The sequence below is a fragment of the Solanum verrucosum genome, unplaced genomic scaffold (assembly GCF_900185275.1).
Source record: "Solanum verrucosum unplaced genomic scaffold, falcon-dt-bn FXZP01000064.1, whole genome shotgun sequence".
Lineage (NCBI taxonomy): Eukaryota > Viridiplantae > Streptophyta > Magnoliopsida > Solanales > Solanaceae > Solanum > Solanum verrucosum.
Window position 1 is genome coordinate 1,922,241 of NW_026020144.1, and position 17,070 is coordinate 1,939,310.

The 17,070-nt window shown below is 31.9% G+C and overlaps 2 protein-coding genes across 2 annotated transcripts in view; both read right to left on the reverse strand.

The window, feature by feature from the left end:
* Positions 1 to 17,070, reverse strand: part of LOC125827712 (floral homeotic protein PMADS 1) — a 305,579-nt gene that overhangs the window by 288,070 nt on the left and 439 nt on the right. The window lies entirely within an intron of this gene.
* LOC125827689 (mitogen-activated protein kinase homolog NTF3) lies at positions 3,502 to 10,212 on the reverse strand. Its single transcript, XM_049507008.1, has 3 exons — positions 9,668 to 10,212; positions 8,263 to 8,689; positions 3,502 to 4,409 (listed from the first exon to the last, which is right to left on the reverse strand). The coding sequence occupies exons 2-3, from the start codon at positions 8,683 to 8,685 to the stop codon at positions 3,714 to 3,716; spliced, it is 1,119 nt and encodes a 372-aa protein (XP_049362965.1). The 5' UTR covers positions 8,686 to 8,689; positions 9,668 to 10,212; the 3' UTR covers positions 3,502 to 3,713.

Below are 17,070 nucleotides of genomic sequence, written 5' to 3' on the forward strand. Positions count from 1 at the left end.
TATATTTTTCAGTTACGTTATTCTCAGATAAAATAATTTTGCTTTTACAAAGAAAAACAAAAGTTGACTACTAAATAATGACTGCCAATACAATTCCTTTTGAATTTTCAGAAATTTCGTCAATATTGTACGACCCATGAAAATGGGATAAATATTGACTATATATGTATATGTTTAATTCATAACACTCTTCTATTTCAAATTATTTATGGTAAATTTTTAAAATAATTATCTCAAATTATCTATCATTTCAGAAGTTCAAAACATAATAGATTGTTTTTTTCATTTTATCCTTAGTAGTTAATAGCAATTATTTTTAAAGACTAGAAATACCTTAATAGAGTAATATTTAATAAAGAAAAATTTCATCTTAAAACAAAATAAAATAATCCAGATTCTCCAAATTGATAAAAAAAATTATACATAAAAGAGAAAGAGAAATACGATAAATAATAATCCGTCTGACCAAGGATTAGGTTCATTCCCCATTACGTTTTTTCTGTCATATTCAAGAAAAAGACGGTAACCCACTAAACATAAAGTGATTAAAAATTAATCTGATTTTCATAGCTTAAACAGAGTTTATTACTCTAGTTTATTTTTTTAATAGTGCAAAATGGAAGCACGTGTGATAATATCAAAGAAGCCTCCAAACTAGAAGCTGACAAAGAATCCACATAAACCATTTTTTCAACTTTAATACTGTAATCACTTGTCTAAATATGAACCAAAAAAAAATAATAGGTTATATACTTCCACAATATAAAATTATTATTAAATTTTATTTTCATATGTTATGACAAATTATTACTCTATATTTCAAGCTAGTTACAAAGATTAATATGTTTGTTATAAATCAGTCTAACCTGATGACATAAACAAGTATGAGAAGTATTTGAAAATATTTTTAAATTTGGCGCAAAATATTAGTTTCATTCCTGAATTATTAATAATCTTAAAAATACTTATTTACTTGACTAACTGAATTTAAATATACACAATCTTGCAACATGAGTGAAATATATTCCTTGCAAAATTTAGGGTGTTATCAACACTTCTCTCGCCTTTCTATTAATGGTTCTATGTTATTACAAGAATTTGAGATCACTTGCTATGACATGTGGCAGATCGCCAGTATCAGAAGTGTATCTAAGTTTAGTTAGTTAAGTAGATAAGTGTTTTAAGACTGTCAATTTTCAAAGACAAAATTAATAATTTGCATCAAATTTAGAGGTGTTTTTAATACTCACTCAACATCTATATATTAACTTTTTTTACTTTTTCTTTTTACAACTTTGACTCAAATAATGAAATAATGAACTTTTTACAAGCCCTCCTCATTTAACTCAAACTTTTAGCTAGGAAGCTTCCCTCTCAATCAATAGATCAATTTGATCCTAATTATGTCAGACAAAACCAAATAGCAAAATTTAGATTTTTTATTTATTTTTTACTTTTTTGTTTCTGATAATATACTTTAATATTTTTTTGTCTGTCTGGAGCCGTCATTGTGCGTGAACAATTTGTTTTTTTTTTATAGTAAGGACATGTCTTAATATGACTGAATTCAATGAATTAATACACAGCAACCATTGCTAGCTATACATTATTTCACCTACTACTATATGGAGAATATTTGAAAAATCTCACAAACATTACAATTTAGGAATATTTTAATATTTAAGTCTAAAGTCACGCCAATTTTTCTTTTAAGGTGTTCAACAAATTACCCTTCAGCACACGTAACTAAGTTCATATACAATCAATCATATTTCCCTTCAACTTAGGTCATCAAAAGAATCTTAAAAATCTACCTATGTAGAATCTTTTTAAAAATGATTTTCAGAAGAGTTTGAATAGACGATCGAGTAAGTAATTTAACTTTTAGAGTTTCACATGTTTCACAATTTAAAATTTGGAATTCATAGTGATGTAGATTGAGATATTTTCCAAGATGAATTAAAGGTCTAAATGTTTTTTTGTGTTCAAAGAAAATGAAGGGACGTAGAAAATTTAGAAAAAAATTTAGCAACATGTGTATACACGTGACAAACTGGACAAGTTGATTGTACGGTCAGTCAATTCAATTTGTAGACAAAAGTTACATAAAAATTTAATTTGAGTTAATATTATTACATAAGTTCAATCAATGTCAACCCAATTTTCACTCCTAAATCCTAGCAAAGATGACGTATTGGATTTAATCGGAATTTCAATGTGGGCTCTGGAGGTGAAAAATAGAAAAAAAAGACCTACCAAAATTAGTACTGAAAATTAAAAGTTTTTTTTAACAGAATTAATGTGCTTTCATATGTTACAAGTACATTTTCTTATCGATCTCCAACTTAAAAAAAGTTTTAAAAAAACACTTCCAAAAGACGTAAAACAATAGTACAAAATAATTTTTGTGGTGTTTAATATGCACATGGACTGATGAGGCAAAAGTAGGTTAAAGAAAATTGGTGAATATATAGACTGCAAAATCAGGATAAATTTATTCAGCTACATGTTATAGGTGTGGTTTGATGGGGAACATGTGGGGCTAATTAGACAATATTAAAACCCAAATTCACTCAATTAATCATGCTAAATGGACCCAATAATTCTACACTAATCGACATGGATCGTAGTGAAATGATTGAAATTTTACCATATTTAATCAGAAGTCTTGAGTTCGAACCTTGAAAATGAAAAAAAAAATTATATTGAGAGTGTCACACCTAGAAATGATCGAGCCCTACAAGGCACGAATCAAAATTAATCGAGCTTCAATATGAATACCGAACCCTGTGAGTATGTGGGGAAATTCTACACTTCATTTCCATGTGGGCATGGTATGGACCTTTGTTTAATTTTAACGTGGGGCTAAGACCAAGAAGCAATCACTTGGAACATTTCTTTAGATTTAGGATATAGTTTGTTTTAGTATTGTACTTGGTTTCTGGACTTAATAATACATGATTAAGTAAACACTTGGTTAGTGTTCAATTATTTGAGAAGGAAAATGGAATTTAGCTGTATAAGTTAAATGTAAAAATATTTAACAATATCAATATAGTTCAACCGTAATAGCAGATTACATATCTTATTTTCTGTCTCGAGTAGCATGAGGCACATGAAATACTGTATGCATCTAGGCAAAATACTCCGATCAGAGTATGTTGTTTATCCACGTACCATTACAAGATTGTTACCACCTATCATACAACTTTAATTTCTTTTTCAAGATGCTTAGTGGCTTCATATATATGTCCTCCATGCAAATCTCTGCACTTGGAACTTCTCTCCTATTTAGAATATTGCATGATTCTAAGCTGAATAGATTGTTACAACTAGTTATGAACTAAAGAAAACATCAATAATCATCCCAAGCAGTCGGTAACAATAACATATCTAGTGTAATCCCACAAATGAGATGTAGGGAGGGTGGCTTGTACGTAGCCTTACCCCCTACTAAGTAAAGGTAGAGATACAGTTTCCAATAGACATCACAAGCAGTGGTACAACAATTAAACTGTCAGTACATTCATGAAGCGTAAAGGTCCTTAATTAGACGTACAAAACCACACCTATATACAGATTAAGAAGTACATGCTCAAAAAGTTCAAGCTTATGTAGTTGAGCAGTTCTTGTTATGCATCACAGCTCAAACTGTCGATGAATCAAGACTCGATATTTATTGAAAGCAGGGGAAAAGATAAGTTACAAAAAGCTCACATAACTTCTTCCATAGCAGCTGTGGCAGCTTCAGGATGGTAATGAAGTATTTCCGTCCACATCATGTCCCTTATCGTTTCTTCTCCCAAGTCCTCGTCTATGTCAAGATTGATAGGAACCTGCGCTGGGGGATCAGTGTTCGGATCATACAAAGGAGACATGTATGGGTGTTGAAGTGCTTCCATAACACTAATTCTTTTGGAAGGGTCAAACACAAGCATCCTCTGCAGGAGATCAATGGCCAATGGATGAGCTTGGGGATAGAGGCGGGAAAATGGTGTTCCAGGAGAGTATGGAAGTGATTTGATGTACTTCCTCGCCTTTGGATTGTCGATAAATTCTAAATCCTCTTCCCTCTGGCTACCAAGGATGTTTATAATCAATTTCAGTTGGTTAAGGCATTCGGTACCTGGAAAGACAGGTTTCCTCCCTAAGAGCTCTGCGAAAATGCAACCAACAGACCATACATCAATGGATGTTCCGTAGTTGTCACAGCAAAGGAGAAGTTCCGGGGCCCTGTACCAGCGTGTAACAACATATTCAGTCATAAACTGGTCCTTGCCACTGCTTGTACGTGCAAGCCCGAAATCACATATTTTCAGATCACAGTTAGCGTTGATAAGCAGGTTCCCGGGCTTCAAGTCACGATGAAGAATATTCGCTGAATGGAGATACTTCAGACCTCGAAGCAACTGCACGCAAATCACATCGGCTTCAGCAGTGAAAACAGTTAAATCAGCAAGTCTGTACAGTATGCATGCAAATTAGATATCTCACTCCTGTTTAGTTTTATAATCTTTTTAGCTCCTTTTTTCAGTTGTTAGATGTTGCAGTTTGAGGATTCCTCCTTTATGTGATTTTTAAAGAAAAAAGAAAGCATCCTTAGTCTAGAAATCGCCATCAGATGACGATGTCCATTACATGGCATGTTTAGGCGCCATCAGATAATGACGTCCATTACATGGCATGTTTAGGCGCGGGGACAAAATATGAAGGGTAAAGCCATTTCCCATAAAGATGTGTCACATTGCTGGATAACTAGCCAAATTGTATCCTATAAACAGAAACAAGATTAGACGCGGAAAAACCATAACCAACTAAACCGAGGTCCCAAGCTTGTTAATGGTGGATTCTGGAAAGGGGTAAAGACAGCATTCTGGAAAATGGATTAGACAAATTTGCACAAGTTGATGGATCAACCAACAAGGAAATCGTGATCAATGTAGGAGTATGTTGCTTGGACTCTTCAAAAATGCCAACAGGTGTATGTTGGATCCTCCAAAAGTAATGCATTTTTGGAGGATCCGACACGGTTGGAGCAGCATTATTGAAGAGTCCAAGCAACATAAGGACGTGTCTTGACTTCTTGAAGGTGTGAAGGAGGTAGCAACTCCTAAAGTGAAGCTGCACAACACTTCAGCACAGTCTTGTCTTGAAGAGAGAAACCGGGAAACACTGATAATATGCCGATTTTTAAGTGGTGGCTTAATTTTGGACCTGGATGAGCATATGAACATCTGAAAAACTAGCACAAGCTGAGAAGAAGAGCTCATCAAGATAACAACTTTACAAATTCTTAAATTGACGGCCAGCCATCTTAATTTCATATCATTTTGAAAGAAAATGGAAATATTAGGATTATCGAAAAAACAGAGATACTATAGGCTGAATTGTTTCAAGTAGTAAGTTCATGCTGTCACACAGATTTCACACATATTTTAACCCAAAGCAAGAAAAGGAAAAGGTATGTCTGCATATATGTTCATAGTTTCACGATGTTCTTCACCAGAGACATGTTACTAAGGAACTAATTCTTTCTGGTATTGAAAAAAGATGCTGCAAGCAGCAAGATGCATAACACATCAGCTAAGATGTAGATTCAAATTTCCCTTTATTTTTTTTTATCATCCACAAGACCACAACAAGTGAAATAATCTTCCAGGCATATACAATGAAAAAGAAAACTAAATTCCCAAAACAAAATGTGCATCAAGATACTTCTATAAGAATATTGGTTTACATAAGAATGGAAAAAGTGATTTCCAAATATACAACTTCTAGACTTCATCAAAAAATAAAATATTCTTCTTCTAGTGAACCTAACATCAAGATTCAAAGTGCAGATTGTTCCATAATACTTAGCTTGCTATCCGATGGGAAAAGTAGGTATTTTGAGGAAGGAAAGGATGACATGCAAGGGGTAGAAAGGAGTAGAACGTAAGTATCGAAGAGTTTGATGGGCTTGTAGAGAGCAGAAAACATGTCTAGCCTCCTAATGGAGGGACCTTACCAGATAGTAATAATCTGATACACAACCACCAGTTTTATATCAAGGCTTATGTTGATATAAGTTAGTGTCTCAATGCAGTCATTTATCAAATTCAACAAAGATATTGAGAAGTTCTCATATGATGAAGACAATTTAGTGCATACTATAGGATATCATTTTATATTATTAAAAATATTCTTTAGTGACATAACTAACCATAGCATCCAAGTTCAGCACCAGTTCTCAAAACAATATGATCCAAATGGCAAGGATTCAATCCAGAATGATTTTTGATTTATCTAACAATAATATGACATAGTCAACCCAACTCATCTGGGCAAATGGCTAGTTCTTGTCACATTATTATTCTTTAATAAGAGACGAGAAGTGCAAGTTTAGCAACTACAACCAACTTTATGTATTGAAGTAGACTCATAACTCACAGCAGCTATATATGTATGTGTGATCAGAAACATGATTCCGCTTCCTACTACTTCCTATCAAAGGATGATTTGATATTGCCTATTCCACCAAAGTAGAGACTAAATGAGACCGGAACCTGTATAAAGCATTATCTCTGGCAGTAATTGCAGATATCTGCTTAAATTTCAGTAATAATGCAAAACCTTCCAAGAAAAAAGTTATAAAGCCTGCTCATGCAATATCAAGATTAAACTTGAGAGCCATGTTCTATGCATAAGTTTAATCAGATTGGTTCATAATCTGCAAATAAAGGTACTCTCCATGGCTAATTTTTACTGTCGTTGTTATAAGCCTGTATTATGTAGGTTATAGTGAATATAAAGCATGGTATCAACTATCAAGTGTTTCAATTTGTCGTTCTGAATATTGAAAGGACTAAGTCAAAAAAGGTATGGTAGAATAATGATTCATAGGTCATACTTCATTTTTGTTCAAGCTTTATCCCCTTCAGCTGGTATTTATTGCTATATATCATTCTATGGTTGAATCATTTGAGGAAGTTAGCCTACTTTGTGTTATTTCGATATTTTTCACTTTATCACTTGACAAAGTTTCATAAATATATAGTAAACAGGAAGGAGAATAATACAGAAAATCATTTTTCACAGCGGCTCCACTGTTGATTGAAAACAGTTGGGAATGCGCATACTTTGTAAATACATAGATGCTATGTAAATCTTGAGCTTCTATTGTGCTTGAAGATGGACATTGAAACAACAAATCATGTAATTTTTTAAATCATTTTGGTAAGGAGCACAAAGATCATGTAATGTACATAGAGGCCTATTTATGGACCTAGACAACACCCAACTTACTTGAAAACAAGATAGATGCATATTTACAGATGTTGAAAACAACTTAAAAACTAGGATGATGACCACAATCTAACAAAAAATACACCTTACTAGCAACGGATGGAAGTTATCTTTCCCCCTCTTCAGTAGACAGCCTTCATAAAATCAAAATTTCATTTAAGACAAAATGCGCATCACTAATTTACTATGATATTGACATTGGATTTCCAAGCAGAGAAGATAGCGCCTCCATAATTTTCATCTACACGGACAACATTCACTGACCAAATGATTTAGAACATAAAAATGCACAATATTCACATAAAAACAGAAAAGATGTTGTTGCTGTCTTCTACTAATCTTAAAGGCCACTTGGTAATTTATGCAACTGATTTGATGGTAGAGCTATTAAGTACAGAGGATCATAAAAGATAAACAAAGGAAAGAAGATCAGGAGGCAGCCAAATAGCATCCATTGAGTAAATTTTGGCTCACATCAGTAACAATTATTAATTCCACGGGATACTTGCTACCTCCTACTAGCACCTGAAAAAATCGCCCTAGTGTTTTCGTCTCAGCTTAGATTTGAACCTAAGACCTCATGGTTCTCCTCCCACTTCACTAACCACTAGGCCACACCCTTGGGTGCACATCAGCAACCATATTACTATACTCCTACTAAAACTACCACCTTCCTTGGATGACTGAAGCATAAAACGTATCACTATTGTCCAAGTCAGAACACAAAAGTCAAGGTCTATGAATTGTCCCCTCATTATGGTATACCTCACTATAATTGTAGGACGAAGACAATCACGTTGATGATCGATAAGAATATTCCCTTCAGGCATAGAGGTCAGAACAGGAGTTTATGTTTTAAGAGAGAGTAGTCAAATTTAGTTTTTTTTTAAAAAAAACTTAAGAGACAACTGCATAATGAAGCTGCTAACTATCATACAGTTGTTTGTGAGCATAGATAGCGCTCTCCATCGGAAGTACCTGGAATAGGAAATACTGGCAATGATCATTCGTGAGTGTTTGAGAGGATTTGACTATCTGATGTAAATCTGTATCCATCAGTTCATATACCAGATAAACATCTTTGAAACTTCGCCTGTGGATTGGCATCATAACATCTTTCAGAGCAATCACATTTTCATGTCTTAGGTGGCGAAGGAGCTTCAGTTCACGCAACGTCCTCAGAGCATCAACACGATTCTCAAAAGCATTGTTTATTTTCTTGATTGCAACCTTCTCATTGGTTTCCCTGTTAACAGAAGAACAAACAATTCCATATGCCCCTCGTCCAATAGGCTTAATAGGTACATATTTAGTATCAATTTCAAAAAGGGATTGCCACATAGAATAGTAATGCTTCCCTGGGGACCTTATCCCATTTGGTGGCTCAACTGGAGTTGCCATATTCCTGAAATTATGCCATAGTAAGTTAGGAAACACATGATATATATTATTCTGTTACAAAAATATTAATCATTTATAAACTCCAAAACCAAAAAGAGAAAAAAAGAAAAGAAATGTGCATACAACCTGATCACAAAAATTTGCGAGCAAACTGAAGTTCTAGATAAACAATCCAACTCAAACGAACTAAATTTTACTGGTTGGTCGAAAACTTTGCACGGCAGCCTCCCTAATTCTAAAGCCTACCATGCTTTACAAGCCCGACTTTGCTCACAATAGTTTGAAACGCGCCTAAGCACTGCACATCATCTAAATGCTTATCCAAATGAGCAATTCTGTTTGAACTGGAATAAACAATTTGCAAATAAGAATCCTTAAAATCATTCCTGACTAATAGATTTCCCTCACAGCAGAGCACTACCTATTGCAGACCTAAATAAATAAAATCTGTCTCCTCTTTAACAACTTTAGCTTGTAGATAAGGTAGTTCAATCAATTCAATACCAGCAAGATCATTAAAAGTTCTTTCCTCAAAGACACCTTATTGATTAATGTCACACTTCACCACTTCCATTAACTCAAGGAATAATTTCCAATTCCAACAATCAATTTTTCTAAAGTACTTATGTTTTCTGCTGAATCAAATTGAACCAATTTGAGCCGAGGGTCTATCGGAAATAACCTCTCTCTACCTCTCTACCTCCCAAGGTAGGAGTAAGGTCTGCACACACTACTCCCCCTTCCCCAAGGTATGTTATTGTAATCAAAGTGGATCAATTATGACAAAGATAGAAGCTTTCTACATAAAGATAAACAAAAAAGTAAATGTTGCTGACCATATCAAATTCTCCATATCAAGTAAACTTAGTAAAGTACACTCAAAAGAACAAAGAAAGCTTTATATAGCAAATAATTGAAAATCCATGATGCATAATTTCACTGATCTCACAAAACAAAAATGGAAAAAAAAAAAAAAACTCACCTTTAAATTTATACTCTGCTTATACCCAAACTCACTCTTCACTGCAAAAAGCTCATCTTCAACAACCCCATCTCATCAAAATCCAAACTTGTTACAAAATTTCTACCCAATTCAGCTTCAGAAACCAAATAAAACCCCTTTTCAAGAAAACCCCATCGCATCAAAATCCAAACTTTTTACAAAATCCCTCTTCAATTCAGCTTCAGGTTTACAAATAAAACATGGGTTTTCAAGAAAACCCCATTTACATTCAAGTCGGGTCGAACAAAACTAGTACTGTGGCTGGAAAAAAAACCCTAATTAGGTCACCTAGAAAGTAGGTTCGTTCTCAGAATACCTAAACAAGAATCAGATCGGGAAAGATCAGATTAATTAAGCTCACATTTCTTTGTGTTCTTCATAAATTTCAGGGAAAAAAATGATGATAACATATTATAAATATCTGTGTCAACCAAAAAAGATTTTTGGGATATTCTATTTCTCTCTCACTCACACACACACTAACTGTTGATCCGTTATCTTGTCGTGATCAGAGTGTAAATTGTCTGAAAGTAGATCACACACAGTGATGAAGTAAACTATACTTTAAAAATAGCATATACTTTCATATTATTATTATGTCTTTTATTAACTTTATAGTTGTAATTATAATTATTAGCACTCTCTTGCCTTCTTTTTTTCTTTTTCCTATTTTGCTTTCTATCTATTTTTGGTTGTGTCATTTATGTTTTATTTCAATCAAAGGTCTATCGTAAATAGTGATAAAATTTATTTATGAAATTACATGAAACATATTGTTATTATACCAAATGAAATAAATTTAAAAGATTTATAAAAATAGTGTTATATTTTTCAATTTATAGAAGTCTGATTTTTATTGTAAAAAAAAAGAAAAGATGTGATTATTTGGATACTTTAGGGACTATGAGTGCCTCATTTTCGTGTTTTTAAGAGATACTTTATAAACATTCCTCAAAAGATAAGTGACAAATTTGGAATTTATTTCTTAATATAAAATAAATTATAAGTGAATCATGTGAAAAGTAAGTGGCCAACACCGTTTAGAAATGAATTAATTATGTTAGAATGGAGTGGAAGTGCTCTAATTTTTTCTTAAAAAAAAGTTGAAGAACTATATTATATATACTTGTTGAAATAAAAAAGACAGGTCTTCCTTAATAACAGGCAAATAGGTTGGAAATAAGAGAAAATAGGATATATATTTTCATGGATAATGCTAAATGGCCAAAAAATTTGGCCTGAAATTTAAAAAGTCTATAATATCCTTTTTATTTTAAAATAAATTGATATTTTTTCATTTTTTTAATTAAAAGGTATTAAATTTAAAAGAGTAAAAATGTTCAAAAAGGTAAAATAACAGTGTGAAAATATGTTATTTTACCATTCTAGCCAAATTCTCCAAAATTTTCTGGCTAAAGAATTTTTCCTATTTTTATTTAGAACCCTGAATTTTGAAAGGTAGTATAATATTTAGCCTTTTGGTGTTTGGAAAAATAGTTGATTATGACTCTAAGCTAGCATTTTGACCATAGTTTAAGATCAGATTTTAAATTTTTTTATTCAATTATTTGTTTGACTCTGAAATTTTATTAGACTTTCACTCAAAAAACTTTCAAGTAAAAATACACGTTCAAATACAATTTCAAAAAACTCAAAATTTTAAGTTTCAAATTTTCACTTCAAAATTTATGGTCAAACAGGATCTAATGAAAGGGTCCGACACTCTTCTTGTCAGATTTGTTTGAAGTTATTTTGGGCTTTTGAGGCCCTATTAAGTGTCAGCAGGGCTCATATGCGTTTGTAAAGCAAGCCCACTAGTCAATTTACAAATGGGCTTTACGCATAAAGTGTGTCAAATTCTATCATTTGGATTTCCTCAGCTGGCCATAGAGTAGGTATCACACTCCTGTCAAACATAACACAATTATATTGTTACCACCCTATAGAAAATTTATTCATAAAATAAGCAGGCTCGGTATTCGGGGTGCGTAAACTAAGTCTCGATATAAAGCAAAAAGAAAAATAAGAAAAAAACGACTAATTAAGTGTTAGATACTCTTAATGGTGTCAGGTTTTTTGGATGAAAACTGTGGGATCGACTTGACTCAAAACAGACAATATCACATCATATCAAAAGTGTAATATATACCATTATATAATTAGGATACAAATTACTAAAATTCGAAGCTCAGATATTTGAATTTCAAAATGGGCCTAGGAAGGCTAATGGGTTCTAGTTGATCCCTGACCCAAAGCCCAATTATATGGGCCTTAAACCTTGGATTGATGGGTTATATAGTTGGACTTTGGTACTAGTTAGCGAAAAAATTTATCATGGTAAAGGCCTAACCAGCAAAAGGTATGTGAGGCTTCATTTATTTTTTGACACATGGACAAGTGGGCCATTTATGTATTTTTCTACTTTAAAACAAGAACTTTCTACAACTAACAAGAGAGGAAATATATTTACACATAAATTAAGTTGAACAAATATAAAAAATGCAAGAAAAATTATGTGTGTTTGCTACATTTTTTTAATCATTATTAATATAATATTAATTTGTGGGATTATATCGGATATATTATTGTTGTTGTAGTTGTATGTTAGTTTGACAAATTTATTTTGATATGATATTTTTTTTGTGTATTCATGTTGTGTTTTTTTAAAAAAAAAAAAAAAAAAAATCTTTCATAATTATTGTGATTTTAAAATGTAGTCATTTTATTTTAATTGTTATGATCTGAAATGTCGATCACTCCTGTCAAACATAACACAATTATATTGTTACCACCCTATAGAAAATCTATTCATAAAATAAGCAGACTCGGTATTTGGGGTGCGTAAACTAAGTCTCGATATAAAGCAAAAGGAAAAATAAGAAAAAAACTACTAATTAAGTGTTAGATACTCTTAATGGTGTCAGGTTTTTTGGATGAAAACTGTGGGATCGACTTGACTCAAAACAGACAATATCACATCATATCAAAAGTGTAATATATACCATTATATAATTAGGATACAAATTACTAAAATTCGAAGTTCAGATATTTGAATTTCAAAATGGGCCTAGGCAGGCTAATGGGTTCTAGTTGATCCCTCACCCAAAGCCCAATTATATAGGCCTTAAACCTTGGATTGATGGGTTATATAGTTTGGACTTTGGTACTATTTAGCGAAAAAAATTATCATGGTAGAGGCCTAACCAACAAAAGGTATGTGAAGCTTCATTTATTTTTTGACACATGGACAAGTGGGCTATTTATGTATTTTTCTACTTTAAAACAAGAACTTTCTACAACTAACAAGAGAGGAAATATATTTACACATAAATTGAGTTGAACAAATATAAAAAATGCAAGAAAAATTATGTGTGTTTGCTACATTTTTTTAATCATTATTAATATTATATTAATTTGTGTGATTATACCGGATATATTATTGTTGTTGTAGTTGTATGTTAGTTTGACAAATTTATTTTGATATGATATTTTTTTTGTGTATTCATGTTGTGTTTTTTTTTTAAAAAAATAAAAAAAATCTTTCATAATTATTGTGATTTTAAAATGTAGTCATTTTATTTTAATTGTTACGATCTGAAATGTCGATTGTTACCTTATTTTTAAATTAGAACTTTTGAAGGAAAGTAAAAAAAAGTTAATTATATTATTATTGTGGGGATGATTGCTTAAAACAAAGTATCACTACTGTCACGATTCAGACCGTCGTAGTTGACACCCACACTAACTCTCCGGTGGGAGAACCACTACTACAATCCAAACCAAGCAACTAAACAAAATACTAAAGCATTTAAGTTATGGAAGCAAGTTAAATACTAAGGAAATAAAGAGGGAGTTCCCATAAACTCCAACAAAAGTCTAACAACAAACTAACAATGTAGAAGAAATAACCTAGAACTTGAAATTCAATGTACCAAAACATTTAACAATGATTCAAGTCTAAACAAGAAGGGATGCAACCCCCAACTAATGTACTAATAACTAATCGAACATAGTCAAAGTCCGAAAATGGTGGACATAGACGAAAGAGAACCCATGGCAGCCCGAACGAATTGACTCACCCTTGAATTCGAACGATCATTGATCTCCTAAGCAGGTCTGTCAGTAGCCGCTTGAAGATACCCTGTGCTCAACAAAAATAAGAGCAAACGCAGTATCAGAACACAACCACAGTGTACTGGTAGGATCACACGGCTATCCCACTAAATGCAACATAAGCAAGTCAAGACAACATTATAATCACATGCATATATATCAACATATACAATATTATCAACATTTACGAACAACGAACAACTTCACATTTTTTATCAAATCATTGGTCCTCTCATGGGATCCAAACCCAAACAATTAGCATACCGAAACGTGGTATCCGATCCCATAATTATGTCAGAACGTGGCAACCGATCCCATAATTATGCCGGAACGTGGCAACCGATCCAAGTTAGTTATGCCGGAACGTGACAACCGATCCATTCAACGCACCACAATCACAATCATTAAGATCATACATTTAAGTCATGATTTCGTGGCAATCATCATTCATATATCTCATTTACAACAAGTGTGATCAACATTGCAGCATTCATACATATACAAGTATCATAATGAAGCAAGAACAAACATACATCACACAATCATAGAATCACAACCATCACCTACCTCGAAACAAGCTTGAAACCCTAAGAAACTTGATCCTTCCCTTTCCAGATTCGTTCCGCTTGTTCTTGCTCTACAAACAATCAATATAATACGGGAATCAATAAACAATCACTAATTACCTGAATTACTAACAACTCTATGAACCCTAGATCAAACTCATGATCCTAATTATCCAAATTAGGGTTGTTTCCATCATAGAATCTATAACAAAACCCTCCTTCATCAATATTCATCCATTCTATTACGTTCGACGGATCGAAAAATGAATTCGGGGAGTGAAAAACTTACATTTAGTCTCAAGAATGGTAAAAAACGAGTAGGAGTCGCCTGGGGTTCGTTCCTTAGTTCTAAAAGTCGAAAGGTGCATAATAAGGTTGTTTAGGGGTTTATTAACGACCTTAAGTCGCGTCGTGCCCGCCACAACGGCCATCATCCCGCTGTAGCGTCCCCGTCAGAGTGGCTGGAACGAAACAGAGAGCTATTTTGAGAAATCCAAAATCCCCATTTCACAACACATCTCTAACTAACGACGTTCAGAAAAATACCCTTAGCGCTAAGATCGTCCTACTCACTTGAATTCAATTCTGTAAAGTCGTACAAATTCCTTAACTAGTTATCTAACTACTCATGCAACCAAAATCATAAATGATTCACCCGATTGTTACCAGATTTTCCTACACCTCAAAGACTCCGATTTCGTCCAAATCGATTTGAATTAGGTTAGTAAAATCCAAATACTACAAAAAAGTTTTTCGGCCCCAAATTTTTCACCGTTGGCATTTCTATAAACAAAGAAATAGTTTTTAAAATGTATCGTTATCCTAATAAAATATTTTTAGTTTAATTTGTGTAAAATTTCAGTTGATGTAGAATGTACGATTTATCATCATTACAATTTGATCATTAATTTTTTTAATAATATAGTATTTAAAATATTCTCTCGAGTACATTTTGTTTATTTTTTATTTTTTTTAATATTGTATGATTATTGTTAAATTTGTGAAATAATAATTTTTTTTAATTAAAGATGGCTAAATATAAAAAGAGAATCAAGATCTGAAATACTAATTTTTTATTTCTTTTCAACATCAACGAGGATGTCAACTTTTTTCAAACACCAACAAAAACGTTAACTTTTTATTCAAAAAATACACATTTAGTTTGGACATCAAAATATGTAATTTTGATTTTTAACAAGACCATGTTTTGATTTAAGAAACAACGTTACAAAGAAAATTCAAAAAAGTTATTTAATTAAATGGGCATTCAACAAGTATAAAATGTGGACCCTACAGTCATTTATTATTATATTATTATAATTATTCAGTGAATTGTATTATATCTGATAAGATATATATTAATTACAAATATTATTTTACTTTTTGTTATTTTAGTTTAGGTTTAAGGTTTTACGTTTTAAAAGCTATTTCTTTGAGTAGTGATACTTTGCTTTAAACAATCATCCCCACAATAATAATATAATTAACTTTTTTTTTACTTTCCTTCAAAAGTTCTAATTTAAAAATAAGATAACAATCGATATTTCAGATCGTAACAATTAAAATAAAATGACTACATCTTAAAATCACAATAATTATGAAAGAGTTTTTTTTTTTAAAAAAAAACACAACATGAATACACAAAAAAAATATCATATCAAAATAAAATTTTCAAACTAACATACAACTACAACAACAATAATATACTCGGTATAATCCCACAAATTAATATAATATTGATAATGATTAAAAAACTAGCAAACACACATAATTTTTCTTGCATTTTTTATATTTGTTCAACTCAATTTATGCGTAAATATATTTTCTCTCTCTTGTTAGTTGTAGAAAGTTCTTGCTTTAAAATAGAAAAGTACATAAATGGCCCACTTGTCTATGTGTCAAAAAATGAATAGAGTCTCACACACCTTTTGTTGGGTGGGCCCCTACCATGATAAAATGTTGTGTTTCCTAGTTAGCACTTAGCACTAGGACTAGGAATTAGCATAAAATATTTGTATATTGTTGATATATCATAAAGGGATATTAATTGATTTGGTGCTAGATATTTTTTTAGGCTATAGTTTGAATTTTAAAATAGTTGAAGAGACATATTGATCCTCTCTTTATAGTTTTAGAATATTTTGGAGAAAGAAGAGTGAACCAATTCAGAATATATCAAATTCCTAATGGAAGTTTAGTCAAAATCATATCTTATTCCAATATTCCCAAGCTTTGAACTTGGAAAAAAGAGGTTATTCTTTTTATTATTATTACTATTATTATTTTTAACTCTAAAGTAAAAAAAAAAAAAATCGCTTTTTGGAAGGGTTATTTTTCTTGTAAAAAAAAACTAGTAGTAGTTGGAGAATTGGACCATTTCTTTTGCGCTCATATACTGGCATATTCAATAGTACCTCATATTTGTCATCATTTTCTGTTTTTCGTGGGCCTTGTGGCTGCTATTATTTTACTTCCCGTTTCTTATCTCAATTTATGTAAATACATTTTCTATTTTAGATTGTTTCAAAAAAAATATATATCATGTTTTTTTATTGAAAATATTTTTACTTTAAAATTCACTTTTTATTGTTAATGGAATGATTAATAACTGCACAAATGTCTAAGACACTAGTAATTTAGTATATATCGCTAAAAGTTATTTTTGTTTTAAGTTAAACTATTGCCACATATATTAAGACGGAA

Coding starts and splice junctions, on each gene's coding strand:
- LOC125827689 (XM_049507008.1), bottom strand. CDS start 8,685: ATGGCAACTCCAGTTGAGCCACCAAATGGGATAAGGTCCCCAGGGAAG. Junction 4,410..8,262: donor GCCAGTATTTCCTATTCCAG/GTACTTCCGATG, acceptor ATTTGCGTGCAG/TTGCTTCGAGGTCTGAAGTA.